This window comes from Mauremys mutica, chromosome 2, assembly GCF_020497125.1.
Source record: "Mauremys mutica isolate MM-2020 ecotype Southern chromosome 2, ASM2049712v1, whole genome shotgun sequence".
In the NCBI taxonomy this organism is placed as follows: domain Eukaryota; kingdom Metazoa; phylum Chordata; order Testudines; family Geoemydidae; genus Mauremys; species Mauremys mutica.
The window spans coordinates 75802882-75818269 of NC_059073.1; the positions used below are offsets into that span (position 1 = coordinate 75802882).

The 15388-nt window shown below is 40.5% G+C and overlaps 1 protein-coding gene across 5 annotated transcripts in view; it reads right to left on the reverse strand.

The window, feature by feature from the left end:
* UBE2V2 (ubiquitin conjugating enzyme E2 V2) overlaps positions 1–15269 on the reverse strand; it is a 49044-nt gene extending 33775 nt beyond the window's left edge. Inside the window, exons 1-2 of one of the 5 annotated variants that reach the window (XM_045004472.1) lie at positions 15250–15269; positions 923–1077 (exon numbers count right to left, since the gene is read on the reverse strand). In XM_045004472.1, the coding sequence (XP_044860407.1) occupies positions 923–976 (54 nt within the window). In that variant the 5' untranslated portion in view covers positions 977–1077; positions 15250–15269. Of the gene's footprint in view, positions 1–922; positions 1078–15001; positions 15161–15249 lie in introns of those variants that run through there. The other 4 variants (XM_045004469.1, XM_045004468.1, XM_045004467.1 and 1 more) reach the window with 4 other exon arrangements.
* Positions 15270–15388: the final 119 nt, after the last annotated feature.

The window sequence follows — 15388 nt, forward strand, 5'->3', positions numbered from 1 at the left end:
TTACTAGCTCTTTTGCAGGGTGTTTCATTGTAAAATATATTTTAAAGAAATTCAGAGTTCAGCTGGAACTTAAACTTTTGTTAATGCTAATTTGTCTCATTAGAGGTAACTTAATTGTCTGGTCTTTGAAGGTGATACTGGTGGATTTTATACATAAGCTACGTTCACACACTGTGCAGTGAATTATGTAATATAGCTGAAAATGCTACTTATCTTTTCTCTTAAATTCTGTAAATTTCTCATACTATAGGTGTCTGTCAATTTTTAATGATATCGTTTATCATATGCTCCTTGCAGATTTAGTTTTGCAGTAAAACATCACCTCCCATGTAGCAAAAAGGTGGTTGAACACCCCAACAACAGTTCCTGTATAGAATTAGTTAGCTATCATAGGGCATAGCTGCATATTAATGATGGAAATGCAGCTTTAATTTGTGCCTATATTCCAGGCAACAATAGCCTCAAAGCACAACCCCTTCACACAGGTTACTCAATAGACATAAAAATAACTGCAGAGATGTGGATAAACACAAGCTATTGCTTTGCTGAAGACATAAGTAGGTGCCTACACCATGTGAACCTTAGGCCTGTGCAATGTTCTATGCAACTCCTTCTAGCCTTTCTACAGATTTTAAGGAAATCAGAATTGACGTGGATAATTCCCCAACACCGACTATAGGCTTGCCGGCACATATCTGAGTGTACTAGAACGTAGCTTCTCATTAACTCAAGTTACTTCATCAGGCTATGATTAGTTATAAACTGAAGACAGTTTAATTTACAATTGTTCTGTCACAATCTATCGTTGCAACTACACATTTTTCATTTTAAACATTTTTAAGTGAATTGCTTCTCTAAAATGTAATCTTAATATAGGATTTTGTACTGCCCACAAACAAAAAAAATAGAAGTTTTAACCTACTGTACTGACCCTTGGTGGTCCAATAATCATGCCTGTCCACCTTGTAAGTGTCATATCTTCATCATCTTCAAGGCCCCAGCTTACTGTACCATCGCCTACTCCTTTTTGACCTTCTTCAAGTTCTTCCAACAAGCGAAAATTACGAGGGACTTTAACTATTTAAATAAAGTGAAGTAATGTAAATAGTAATATTCAAGAGAAAACATAAATCAGATTAATTTATAGCCTGAATGACATCTTAAACACAATTTAATATCATTTCAGTCATAAAAAAACCTCACAAAGCACATTTGGAGTATCTTAATATAAAATATTTTTAGGCACCCAGTTCGAGATTAAGTAATTATGTTGCAAATCCTACTGTGTTCAAATAATGAAGTATTATATAGTAGCAATACATCAAATAAAGTAACCTGCTATCTTAAATGCCCACAGTAAATGTGTTTAAGAAAACAGTAACTTTGGGTCTAAGGGTACCACCAGATACATTTGTAAGTCTAAATAGCCATACGCTAATAGATTTCTCCCTGCTGCTTTCAGCTACTGTGCCACAAAGACAATGAAATTCAGATTATGGAATTTTCTGCACAGTTAACAATAGTTTTGTACTTAAATTGGGAATGTATCAAGTCCCATTGTTCTGGACTGGTGGAGTAGAGAAGTTATGCTATGATTACAGCAGCAGTGTTGGGACCACACACATTGGACAGCATGGTAAATGGAGTGCTAGGTGACTCCAGCACCTAACAGATTTCCATTACAATATAATTATAATACAAATATATTTATTTTCTGTAACATTCCAATTGTCATAGTGATCTAATTATATGTAACCAAATGCACAAACTCCCATCACTGGCACTTTGATTACAAAAGGGCTTGAAAAATTGTATGAGATATCTGACTAATATATAAAAGACAAAAGAAGTGGGCCAAAAGCGATGTCCAGAGGTCACAACTTCAGTCTGTCTGCTCTTGCTCATTGGTATCCCAAAAATCAGAACGAGCCTGACATGACCCTTGTCAGTTTCACTACTGCTCAGAGGATTCCTGACAGTTTCAGTGAAGCTGACGAGCATCTTGTCATTGGCCAAGCTATAAGCAGTAAGAGAAGCATGAACACTATCTTTGCAGACTCATGAAGACAAAATTACATCAGTTTAAATTTGCTAAGTTTTCAGAACCATATGGGCTAGAAACTTTTAATATATGAAAGAGCTAAATGGGACATCATTAAAAAAAAGCTCACTTTTCTTCACACAAAAAAGTAACAAAATAAATGTAAGTGAAAGGAATTAGAGGAAACAAAATTCTCTGGGCTAAATCATCAGCTGGTAGAAGTTTGCATAGCTCCACTGAAGTCAATGGACTTACACTGGTAAACCTAGCCCTCTATCTTTTCAGTTTATTTTATGTTTTTGACAACACCTTGTAAGTAGATTCCAAGGCCAGAACGGATCATTTGTGACCATTTAGTCTGACCTATCAGTATAACAGAATTTCCCAAAAATAATTCCAAGAGCATATCTTTTAGAAAAATATCCAATATAGATTTTAAAATTGCCAGTGATGGAGAATCCACCATGACACTTGGTAAATTGTTCTAATGATTAATTACTCTCAATGTTAAAAAATTTAAGCCTTCTTTCCAATCTCGATTTGTCTAGCTTTAATTTCTAGCCATTAATCACGTTATACCTTTCTCTGCTAGACTGAAGAGCTCATTATTAAATATTTATTCCCCATGTAAGTATTTGCAGACTGGAACCAAGTCACCTCTCAACTTTCTCTTTGTTAAGCTACACAGATTAAGCCTTGAGTCTGTCACTATAAGGCAGGTTTTTTGATCCTTCAATCATGCCTGTTCTCTGAACCCTCTCCAATTTTTCAACATACTCCTTGAATTGTGGGCATCAGTGCTGGACATATTATTCCAGCAGCAGTTACGCCAATGCAAAGTACACAGGTAAAATAACCTCTCTATTCCTACTCAATATTCCCTTGTTTATGCATCCAAGAATTGCATTAGCTCTTCTGGACACAGTCACTGGGCGCTCATGTTCTGCTGACTACTCACCATTATCTCCAAGTCAGCTTCACTGTTCTCCTGTATAGCCAGTAAAGCTCCTAACCTACAAACACTTATTTACACATATAAATTTACTCATTTAAGAAATACCATTGACTTCAGTGGAACTAATTCCATGTGATTAAATTACACACACTTAAGTGTTTGCAGGATCATGGAGTAAATTAGAGAGTTTCCAGTTTTGACCTTTTACATTACAACAGGCGGGGGGGGGGGGGGGGGGGGCCGACGACATTTTAAAATAGGGAAAAAAAAGTTATTTTAAAACCAAAATTGGTAGATATTTCTGGGGTAGGTGTAATTCCTGAAACATTGAAATTATTCAGTTTTTAAAAAATGGGTCAAATTCTGCAAAAACAACAATTTAGGCCCTTCACTTGCTGGGAAATGCTTCACAGTTACCAGTGGTGAGTAGATTTTTCAAGTCCTAATTTACAGTAAACAGGTTATGTAGCTTAATGTGTTAATGCAAAAACTATTCACTTCTTAAAACCAGCATTCAAAATCTAGTTTTAGGTCACAATTACCTAAAGTGAAACATACATTATCAATATCAGAAAGAAATCACAACTGTTACACATTTTGAATACAGTAGCCTATTAGGAGAATGAGGTCAGAGCAGAAGTTTATAGACATGAAACAAATTTGAAAGTTTATACTATTGTAAATTTTATTAACATTATAATAAAACTAAATTTCAAACACTGTTTTTATATGTCACTGTTGGCAAGTATCTTACTTGAATTTTACAGAATTTCTACAGACAAAAACCAAAATATTGCAAACCGAGACCTGATCCTACAAACATTTAAGAAAGTACTAACTTTACTCATATGAATACATCCAACTGATTTCAATAGGGCTACTCATCTGCTTTAAATTAAGCATGTACGTAAGTGTTTGCAGCATCAGGCATTAACACTGTATTTTTATTAAAAGCTTCTCTTTTGAAGTGATAAGGATTTTATGCCTCAAACAAAATTGCTTTCAGTGTTAAAACACAGGCCAAATTTTTCCAAAAACATTTAGGCATCTCTGGATGGGATTTTCAAAAGCATCCACTAATATGAACTACAAACCTTGATGAGGGACTATAACTTAGTTGAAGCACTTCTAATATATTGAACTTTCACAAGTCAAGAAACCAGAAGATGGTGTTGGTGCTATTGCTTATCAATTTCGTGTTTGAATTTATCAGTAAATAAGGATGATGAGAAGGCCCTGGACTTGTCTTTAGCATAAAGGAGCACTTTAAGTGTGAAATATCTTAGCAGAATTTCAGACTTCACTGAGATTTTTTTTCTAACAATTCGAAGCAATTAAGTTTGCTGGAGGGAAAAGTTGCCTTTTGAGCAGAGCCGTTAACTCCACTACTGACACACTTTCAGCTGCAAGTATTTCCCCCCTTCTCCCTCTTAACAACTACCAGGGAAAATATGAGACCTGAGGCCTAGAGTTCAAGATCTATTAGAAAAATTTCAGCTCAACTCTGGAGGCAGCTTCTTTCTCTGACAAACCTACAGTTTACCAGTAGGAAGTCCCAGTCTGATGGACCTCCACAGGACAGACCATAAACCTCCTCCTCCATCTCCAGCTTGCCTCAGTAATGGAAAAGTGGACCAGAGAACAACTTTGTTCTGATGAACCTCCTGTGATTCAAAGCAGATATGCCCTCCAACAAACCTCCTGTGGTCTGGCAGAATTCTATTCTGATGAATTAGAGGAAGCTTATGAGAGCACGCTTCTACTCTGCCCTTCTTCTCCAATCCCAGACCCAAACCTCACTTACTGTCCCGTGCTCCAGCCCCTGAAACCCAACTCCCAACCACATCATCTTCTCCCCAACACAATTAATTTATAAAAAGTGATAGTATGTTACAATGATCCTATATATAATGCTTAAAAGCTGAATGCGGCATGCATATACAGAAGCATGATAGTGATTGTGGGTACATGGAGGTCAGGAGGAACAAGTTGTGGAGTGGATACGAGTACAGATATGAAGATGAAAGGGACATACTGGAGCACTGCAAGGCAGCTAATACAGATCAATGCTTACAGCTATCCACATGAACATAAAGTGGATAATTGTATTTAGGTTCTATCTATACTGCATTTTTGAACCCATGCAAACGCTCAGAGAACGAGCATAGAACTGGCATAAGACTGACACTTAACCCACAGCAATATCATTATATTAGGGGTCTGCACCAGCATATCTACTCTGATGTAGTTTAAAAAGGCAAAATGGGAAATTCTCACACACAAGACTTTCACCTTATCTCTATTAGTAAATGTTCACTGAAGGAACTAAAATAAATCTAGCAACACTGGTGCAAACTCATAACATACAGGCAGCTAAACTGATTTAGATGCATTTAAACACTATTAAACTATCTTACATTTTAAATGGATATCATTACACAAGTGCAAGATTTCTAATACAGGTAAGGCCTTTGTTAATTTAGAGTTTGTCTATACTTTACATGCTACAGTGGCAGTGCTACAAGGCTACAGTTGTGCAGCTTTAGGGCCTCAGTGTAGACACTCACGACACCAATAGGATGGGTTCCTCCCATCCATGTAATTCATCCACCTCCCCAAGAGGCAGTAGTTAGGTCCACAGAAGAATTCTTCCATAGACCTAGTGCCATCTACACCAGGGGTTAGGTCAGCTTAACTACCGTATATACTTGATCGTAAGCCGGTTTGTTTATAAGCCGATCCCCACACACACACCCCAGATGGATAAGTAAAAATGGAAAAAATGTTATGACCTGTTCATAAGCCGATCCTATAATTCAAGGGTCAGCAAACTTTGGCCGAGATGGTTTGTTTACCTCAAGCGTCTGCAGGCACGGAGGTAAACCTAAAGTAAAGTGTCCCCAGCGCATCAGCTGCTTACCCTGACGGGCTGGGACAGCAATTGGTGAGGAAGTTTTTGTGGGGGGAGAGGAGTAACCCCTGTGACCACCCCCCACATGACCCTACCCATAGCCCGGGAACCCTACACTCTCCCCATCCCATCCCTTCCCATCTTATCTGGGGAGGGCCAGGGGAGGATGTCTCTGGCCTGGCTGGAGCTGCTCCGGCAGGCCAGGCAGCGTGGCTGCAGCCTGCTCCGGCAGGCCAGACCAGGTGGCACGGCCGCAGCATGTTCCAGCGGGCTGGGCCGGGCCACATGGCTGCAGCCTGCTCCAGCGGGCTAAGCCGGATGGCCACAGCCTGCTCTGGGGGGTGGGGTCAAGAAGTATGGCTGCAGCCTGCCAGCCCAGGAGCTGCAGATGCTTTGGAGGCTGGGGGGGAGAGCAGCGTGGCCAGAAGCAGAGAGACTCTGGCCCTGCCTCTTCCCTTCTGGCTCTGCTGCCTCTCCTTGCTTCCTCTGTTGGGGGGAGGGGCTCTGTTCCCCCATCTCTCTCTCTATACCCGTTCATAAGCTGACCCCCTTCTCTGGCGCTTCCCTTTTTTACTACAAAAATTCAGCTTATGAATGAGTATATACGGTACATCATTCAGGTTGTGGATTTTTCACATCCCTGAGTGACATAGCTGGGTTGACTTAACTTCTGAGTGTTGACGCAGCTTTTGAGTTAAGTTGATATACTGTATGTTCTAGTAATGCAAACTAAAAACCCACAAGGAAATAAGCAGGTAAGTCTTTTAATAGCTCATCATTCAACACCTCAGGGTTGCTCGTGAGGACAGTGGAGATAGGTGAGCTGAAAATTGTGGAAAGGACGGAACTGAGTTTGAGATGAGGAGCTAATGAATGTAGCACCGATGGGATATTGAATAGTTTCACTGCTTATTTCCGTACTTTTTACTACACCTCCACCCCGATATAACGCTGTCCTCGGGAACCAAAAAGTCTTACCATGTTATAGGTGAATCCACGTTATATCGAAGTTGCTTTGATCCACCGGAGTGCACATCCCCCCCCCCCCCCAAGCGCTGCTTTACCGTGTTATATCCGAATTTGTGTTATATCGGGTCACAGTATATCAGGGTAAAGGTGTATTTGCATTACTGGTATATGAAATGGCACATTTGGGATTTGGCAAATTGCCAATTTTATTAGAAATTAGATTTTGTTCAGCAGAATGTGACACAGGCAGCTGTGAACTAAGGCTTAGCTCAGAGCCCACTCTCTGTCCCAATCATTCAAAAGACACCATCAAATTAAATTGGTAACTTTTTTTAATGTTATAAAGCCTAATCTTTTCAGTGTATCTTTTTAGAGTCCAACAAAACCAGTTATTTTAACTCCAGCACTGCACCCCTAAAACTGAAACCAACTATACAAAATTGTAAGTGACAATCAACTTTTCACTGTCCAACTAGAGAGAATGAAAAAAGTAAACAAGGAGTATAGTGACAAGTAAACTAGAGTTTAAAATAATTAATTTTTAATAATCCAAGGTGGTGATAGTCACATAAGAAATGTGTTTATTTTCAACTTATAGTTTTAAATCTTAATATCCTTTTAAGATAAGGTGAAGGAAAGAGATTTCATGGTTTCATCAGGAATCATAACATTCAAAAACCAGTAGGGGAACACTTCGATCTCTCTGGTCACTCAGTAACAGACTTTAAGGTGGCAATTTTGCAACAGAAAAGCTTCAAAAACAGACTCCAACAAGAAACCGCTGAGCTTGAATTAATATGCAAACTAGATACCATTAACTTGGGTTTGAATAAAGACTGGGATTGGCTGGGTCATTACACATATTGAATCTATTTCCTCATGTTAAGTATCCTCACACCTTATCAGCTGTCTAAAATGGGCGATCTTGATTATCACTACAAGTTTTTTTTTCCCTCCTGCTGATAATACCTCATCTTAATTAATTAGCCTCTTAAAGTTGGTATGGCCACCTTTTCATGTTCTCTGTATGTATATATTTCTTACTATATGTTCCACTCTATGCATCTGATGAAGTGGGCTGTAGCCCACGAAAACTTATGCTCAAATAAATTTGTTAGTCTCTAAGATGCCACAACTACTCCTGTTCTTTTTTTCCATGGGAAAAGGATGTCACTAGATGGCGGAAGCAAAAATCAAAATTCCTGATCTTGAAATTGTATCCATGACAGTTTCCCCTCATGGTGACACACACAATGGGAGCCCACTCATGCAGATAATGTTGCAGGGTCTTCGTTTGGCAAACTAGTATAGTTGCCAAAATAAATTAGGAATCACTGTAACAGCAAGAATAATAAGCCTCAATGTTGCATATGGGACTCTCCTTGACATGACTCAGTATTTACTATGATATTTCCATACAGATGGAACCTTAGGCTGTGGCTACACTTAGCACTTCAAAGCGCTGCCGCGGTAGCGCTGCCACGGCAGCGCTTTGAAGCGCTAAGTGTAGTCAAAGCGGCAGCCGCAATTTGCAGCGCTGGAGAGGGTGTGTTTTCACACCCTGCTGCAGCGCTGCAAATTTGTAAGTGTAGCCAAGCCCTCAATCTATGTTTGTAAAATAATCACAGGTCACAACATTAATCTAACATTTATATATCTGCATAATTGTAGGTGTAGCCTAAAAATACTATAGCAGGAACTATGTACCACCCACTATATAGTCCAGGCTACAACACAATTGCCATTGTATCCTATTTTCACGTACTCGTTGCTTCCTGAAAGTCACATTTTGGCCTGATGTGTGGTCTTTGATCAAAGGTGTAATGATTTAATGTTTGCACAACCACTTCAAGCATTCGACTTCAGCAAGGGATAAAAATAAATACTTTCCTTTTAAAAAATTTTAACTAGCATGAAAGAAGTTTGAAACTTTAATCATAGCATTGACATAGTCCTCCATCAAGGACATTGCTTTTGCTTGTACCAGAAAAAAGTGGTTTTGATTTATTTAAATTGTGAGCATTTGAAAGCTACATACTGAGCATGAGCAGTAATTTCTTCCCCATTATTTCTGCAACTTTTTTTCTTGGCTGCAGTTAATATATTTCTAACCCAATTGTTTATGTTAAAAAGGGATATAGGGCTTAGGATATATGGCCTTGCAAATTTATCTGAATGCCTAGTTGATTTTATTAGTATGTTTAATTCCTAATTTTTTAGGCTCTTTTTGAAGAGCCTAATTCAATGACGCAATTGATAAAAGAAATTAATATTAATTGTATGTTAAATTAAATTGAGCTCTGCAGTTGTAAGTTACAGTTGGATGTTCCACTTTTCAAAATGCGAAATAAAAGTATTTATAGCCATGCACTTGAAATGCACTACACGTGTTATTCAAAAGGTTACCAAAAAAAAAAAAGGTGCACTCTTCAAAAATAGCTTGACCACTTTATATTCGTAATGTTAGTATTAATGCACAGATTTTCTTCAAAATACAGCTTGAATTAAATCTCTGTAAGATCTAAAAGACAATACAAAAAATTTTGGGGGGCGGAATCAGAAATTGAAGTAATTTTAGTTACAATTTTTAAAATTAGCAAAAGCATTCTGAAACAGGACATGAAGCAAGACTGTTCTGAATGTTGCTTCTTCAATGGTATGCTCTTGCCCCAGGATTAGCCTCACTGCTGCTTCCACATATTGTCCTCTTGACATCTAAACATGCCTAAGACCTTCAAGCAACCCAATAATTTAAATAAATGTAAACTGTTTATATCAGTATAATTTGCTTATGCAGCTTAAATACCTTGAGTCAGTTTGAAATACAACACAAATTTTAGAACATTTTTCAGGGAGGTGAACAAAACAACCATGGGGCTGTATAGCTGGATGGGAGGCACTTCTGTTGCTGTAAGGATGTTTTTACACATGGAGATTTCCAAAGTCACAAAGGGAACTTAAATGACCCAACTCCCATTGAAATCAAATGGGAGCTGGGCACCTACTTCGAAAATCTCCCCCTCAGTGCTTAAGGTTATATCATGGAGCATCCTCACCTCCCAAAAAAGAAAAACCTTCCTGAAATTTCACATGGCACATCTTATCCCAGGTTAGAGTTTTTCTGGAAAGTCAGAAAATTAGCTTTAAAGTAACATCCTCTTAACATGTGCCTGAAGTTAATTGATTCTTTTAAAGCAATTTTTATTCATATCTCCAAAATGGCTTCTCATAGAACCCCCTAAATTTGATCTGTTGGCCTAGCTAAGAAGGGTGTTTTAGTTGGGTGGTGGGGGTTTTTTTTGTTTTTTTATGGTGGGGGCTGAGGAGTGTGCATGTGTGGAGGTCAGGGGGAGGTAAAGGCAGTTGTGATATACCACACTGAGACAGGTAGGGAAAGGAGTTAACTAGCAGCTAAGGCAAGGTTATAAAAAAGAGTCACCAGATTGTTAAGGGAAGGGCCTTGGGGAAAAATAAAAAAATTCTTGTCCATCTATGCCACAAGATAGGGAAGAACCCAAGGACTATATATAGCTTACAAGAGCCTTTTGTAAACTATAGATTATTTGTTTTCACCCTGGCTGAAGCATATCACTATTTGTTGCTTGCTGAGTTTTACTCAACCAGGCAAAAGATGGTACCAGTTCCAACTTTGTTTTCCCCCACTTTTGTTGCCTGCAGCTACAGCCAAGGCTATTATTACATAGCTGAGCATGCGGAGCAAAGTTTAAAATGATTGTAAAATGTTGTTAAACACAAATTTATCTGCTACTGACTCCAGGAATGGATTCTTGGTAGACAGTAATAAATTTGGAGTCTAGGGATCCAAAAGGGGGGCCAACGCCCTGGAAGGGGCATGGACTTCAGGAAGAGATTGCTACCTGGTCATGGAATGAGGAGCACCAAGGGAGGAAGGAGGCAGGCATAGAGAATAGAGGCAGAGCACAGAGGAATACACATATAGAGGGACATAGAAAATGCAGACTTATTTATGTTTGTGTTTGAAGTTTAACATTTTAAAGATTTAAGCATGTAAAGTTTTCAGTTTAGTGTAACACCACCACTTCTCCTCCTACAGACTTACTGAAGTGTAGAGGAGGGGAGACCTGCTCTGAAGAGTCATAAGATGTGTCAGAGGCTAGGTCTATACTTGAAAGTTTCATCAGCATAGCTGCATCAGTCAGGGGTGTGAAAAACCACACCCCACTTAGTTATGCTGGCATAATCTCCAGAGTAGACAGAGCTATGAAAACCTACATTGACAGAAAAAACTGTCCGTGTAGGCCATATCTACACTATGAGGCTATGCCAACACAGCTATGGTGCTACAGTCTCCACAATGTAGAAATACCATCAGCAAGGTGCTCTATTGCTGTACAATGTTTCACACACTCATTCTCACTCCACCCAGTTTACACCTCCAACCTAGTTAACTATGTTCCCTAAATATTTTTTAAAGATATGCAAGAGGTAAAACAGATTAGGCTATGACTGCACACTGATTTATTGAGTGGGAACTGAACATGTATTATCTTGATTTTTTTTAAATATTTTCCTATTTTTTCAAATTTTGGGGGCAAAGATAATTTTGTGTGGACACTGCAATTTGGGCAGGGCAAATGCAACAGGATTATGTACAACAGGATTATGTGGCAGTGTGGAACAGGTTGAATGCCTTAACAGTTCTTTTTGAGACATTCTGTTTTTTTATTTTATTTTTATTTTCTTTTAAGATGAAATTGATAAAGAAAGGTAATATTGGTTTGATATGTTAGCTGGACTCCTCCAAAACACACTTTCAACTTTACCTCTGTTAAAAAAGTCTGTAATTAAATAGAGGTAAACCTTCAAATCTAAAGTAACTAACCTTTGGTCAAAAGCTACCAGTTATAAGTCTCCAAAGTTGAAACTAATGGTTACCAGTTGACTTTTACCATTTGGTAGCTACTAAAGACCTGATAACTTTATCTCATTTCCTTTAATTTATTGGTGTTTTAAAGTTTTTAAAGGCAAAACAATGGTTAAGGTTATATATTCAAGCAATTAGAAATAGAATATGAAAAAATTAAAGATAAATGCACAGCTTAAAACCTGATAACTCACACTTCTTATGATACAGTTTAGTTATTTGATTATGGCTCTTAGATACAAGTGCATCCAGAGTAGCAGAAAACATGTATCTGAAAAATAATATATTTAATAACCATTATAATGCAAACATAACAGAAAACAGAATGTAGATTATGTATTTAGACTTCTCTTTTGCATTGCCAGAATTTTGGATGTATTAAGAGTTATATATTGTGTATTTTAATTGGTTATAAAAATCACATTGTTTCCTCCCTCTCTTGCTTCAATTTTATAAAAGGCTTTAAATATTATTCTTTGATAATGTTTTTTCCTGCGGCTGGTAATTTTATGCCTTCCAAAAAAATTTACAATGTATTTCAAGGAACTGAATGCAATGAGTCCCATCTAACCACAACATTTTAAGTTTACTTTAACAATAACCATCCTTTTCCTAAAGAAACATCTTGACCCAAGTTTCCAAAAACCTTTAATGTTGCCCACAAACTGATGTAGGCTTCTGAATGGGTCTAATTACAAACAGAAATAATTGCAATATTGAAGGCCAGATTGAGGAGCTGCTTAACAGATATAACATCTGCACATTAAATAAACAGATGAGGGTGTTTTGAAAGGTAGATAATTGGTTACGGTGAGGATGCTATCGAACAACAATATAACTGGCCATGTTGAAGTATGTATTTTCTTTAAGGCATACTCAGGGACAGTTATTTTCAAACAACATTTCTTCTTGTTCTAAAATGCTCTGTAGTTTTCTTATGTCCTCAGATAGCTGACTAGTGGTTTAAGCTTCAGGAAAGGAATGCTTCAGGGTGAATCCTGGCCAAATTGCATTCAACAGGAGTTTTGCCATTTACTTCAATGGGGCCAGGATTACACCCCCTAGAGTTCATCCAAACAAAAACTACACATTATGGCAGTTTCAGCTCTGACCTTCTTCTTTCTGAAATAAGGATGAAATTCAGCCATGACGTAAAGTAGGCAGAATCCCATTGACCTCACTGGAGTCACATCTGCTTATGCCTGCAGTGAGTTTTGTCCCAAGAGAGTACCGTGCAGTTTCCTGGGAAAGGGGCATGTGTGTTTGGCTGAGACCTTAAAAACCACCTTCCCTTCCTGTTGTGCAGTTCTCTGACTCTGCCTGGTTTCCCCCTCTACTGAAAAGATGGCTGATTTTCAGTGGTGCTAGGGAAGTATGGAATAAAGCACTTTAGGATCTCTGGAGATGAAAAGATACTTACGTATAGTTAAGCACCAACTATGTTTTCCTATACAAGTAGCTGCATTTCAATAATAAGGAAAGTAATGCCTGTAAATGTATACATACACACATACAAGCTTTGCAAAATAATAATTATTTGTTAATATGCAAAGAGCACTGGGATAGAAAACGCAGTGAGTTTTAGCAGCTTATTATTTCTCCCTTACAGAACTGAGTGAGTACAGAGCAGAAGTAGGACAGTTTTCTGATTCAACAACATGAATTTTTAGTTACAGCCGGAATGAAACAACGGTTTTGAATGCAAAAAGTTGCAAGCAGCAAAAAGATTCACTCACAAGCAAAACCAACTTTACTTCCTATTTACTGGAGGAAACCAGATGACCTAGAACTCAGAGACAGGCAGGAGTGCAAAAATCTGGGAACTCACTCTAGCCCAAGAGTACTTTAAAAAAAAAATCTTATTTTATTTTAACTCCAACACCAGAAGGCATTTCTAAAAAAGAGTAACAAAATACAGTTCTCCCACAACTAAGTAACTACATAGTTCCTTCAATATAGCCATTCCTCTCACATGGTGGCCCACCCCAATTCAGCCCACATTGGGCAACGCAAGCTTTTCCATTGCCACCAACGGTAGTACAGCAGCACCCAGTCTCTGCAGTGGGAGCTCCCCAAGGTACTGAGGGCTGCTCTCTCCCCTTTCTACAGGATCTGCCACGCATACCCTATTTCCAAAGCCTGGCACAGTGAGGGGAGTTTTTCTCCCCCAAGTTCTCCCTAGTAGTCTCTATTCCTCTTCCACTGCACACCACCTGCATTAGGCACAGACGGGGGTTCTACATCACAAAGTTCTGGTCTGCAGCCCTAGCTCTCCATAAGCTCAACAGATGAAACACTAAGTCAAATTAGCTTGACCCCCATACGCCCTGAATTGAGCACTGAAGTCAGTTTGTTCCCCTGCCCCTGGGCTCTTCCCTCCCATTCTCTCCATTTGTTCACGTTGATTCCTTTGCCTCCTAAATTCCCTCTAAATCCTCACTTGGGCATTACACTGAAGCCCAGAGCTAAGACTCTGCTCTGTGCCCAATGATGCCTTTATTGAACAATAAGGTGAGCTCCGCTCCCGCAGGCTGGGCTATTGAGCTACCCCACACCAGCTAGACTGGTTACCGTGGTGGGATAGCCCAGCCCCAAGTACTGCCGTACTGTCCGTCACTATCTGCAGCAGACTAAGAGACGGTATCCATCCCCCTTGGCGGCACAATAAGCCGCTCTGCACTAGACACTGAGATGAGTTTGTCCCTCCTACTCGGCCCTGCCTCTCAGGCACCCACACCTCGGCAGTGGGCACTAAATCATCACCTCCCCGTGGCTCTGCCCCGCCGCTTCCCTATCCTCTGTACGGGCACTGAGGTCCGCTCCCTTCCCGCCGTACGGATTCGGGCTCCGCTCTGCCGGGCGGAGACCCCAGGCCCGCCGCACGGGGCCCGAGAAGGGTGCCCCCGCCACCCCGGCCTGTCCCGCAGCCCTTCGGGCGCCGCACGAGGCACGGGGGTGGAACTCCTGCCCGGCCGCACCTGCCCCTGAGGAAGGAGGCGCTGCCGTACCGCCGCCTGCACCGGGGCTCCGCCGGGGACCCCCGCCCCGGTTCCGGCCGGCGCCGGGCCCTGTCACCGCGGCTCAGCCCAGACACCAACTCCCCTTTGCCAGAGAGAGGCAGGTACAACCCCGCCCCCACCCCGGGGCTCTCGCAGCCCACAGAGCGGAGACCCGCTTCCCCACACCCGCCCCAGGCCCATCTCGAGCCCCCTCACAGACCTGTGGATCCAGCCATCTTGTCCAAACCCCTCCCACCGGCCCGAGCCTGCGCGCCCCACGTCACCTCCGCCTCACGCAATACGTCACTTCCTAGTAACAGCCACCGGACTCACGAAACTAGCAGGAGAGATGGAAGCCAACCCCGGCTCCGTAAGAAGGGGGTGGTGATGAGAGGGCGGGCCTGTGTCGCGACACTTGGGCAAGTATGGGTGATACCATTATCACCAGGGAGAAAGGGGGAACCTTGCCTGTGAACCTGATCTAGGCTGTACGTGAGTGAATCCCCTGTATTGTGGGAGAATCGGGCTCCTGTCAGGCTTTGCTCTGTCCCGGCAGAGAGGCTCACAGAGCCGCTAGGGGGCGATCGTCCGTACCCGGAATCTAGAT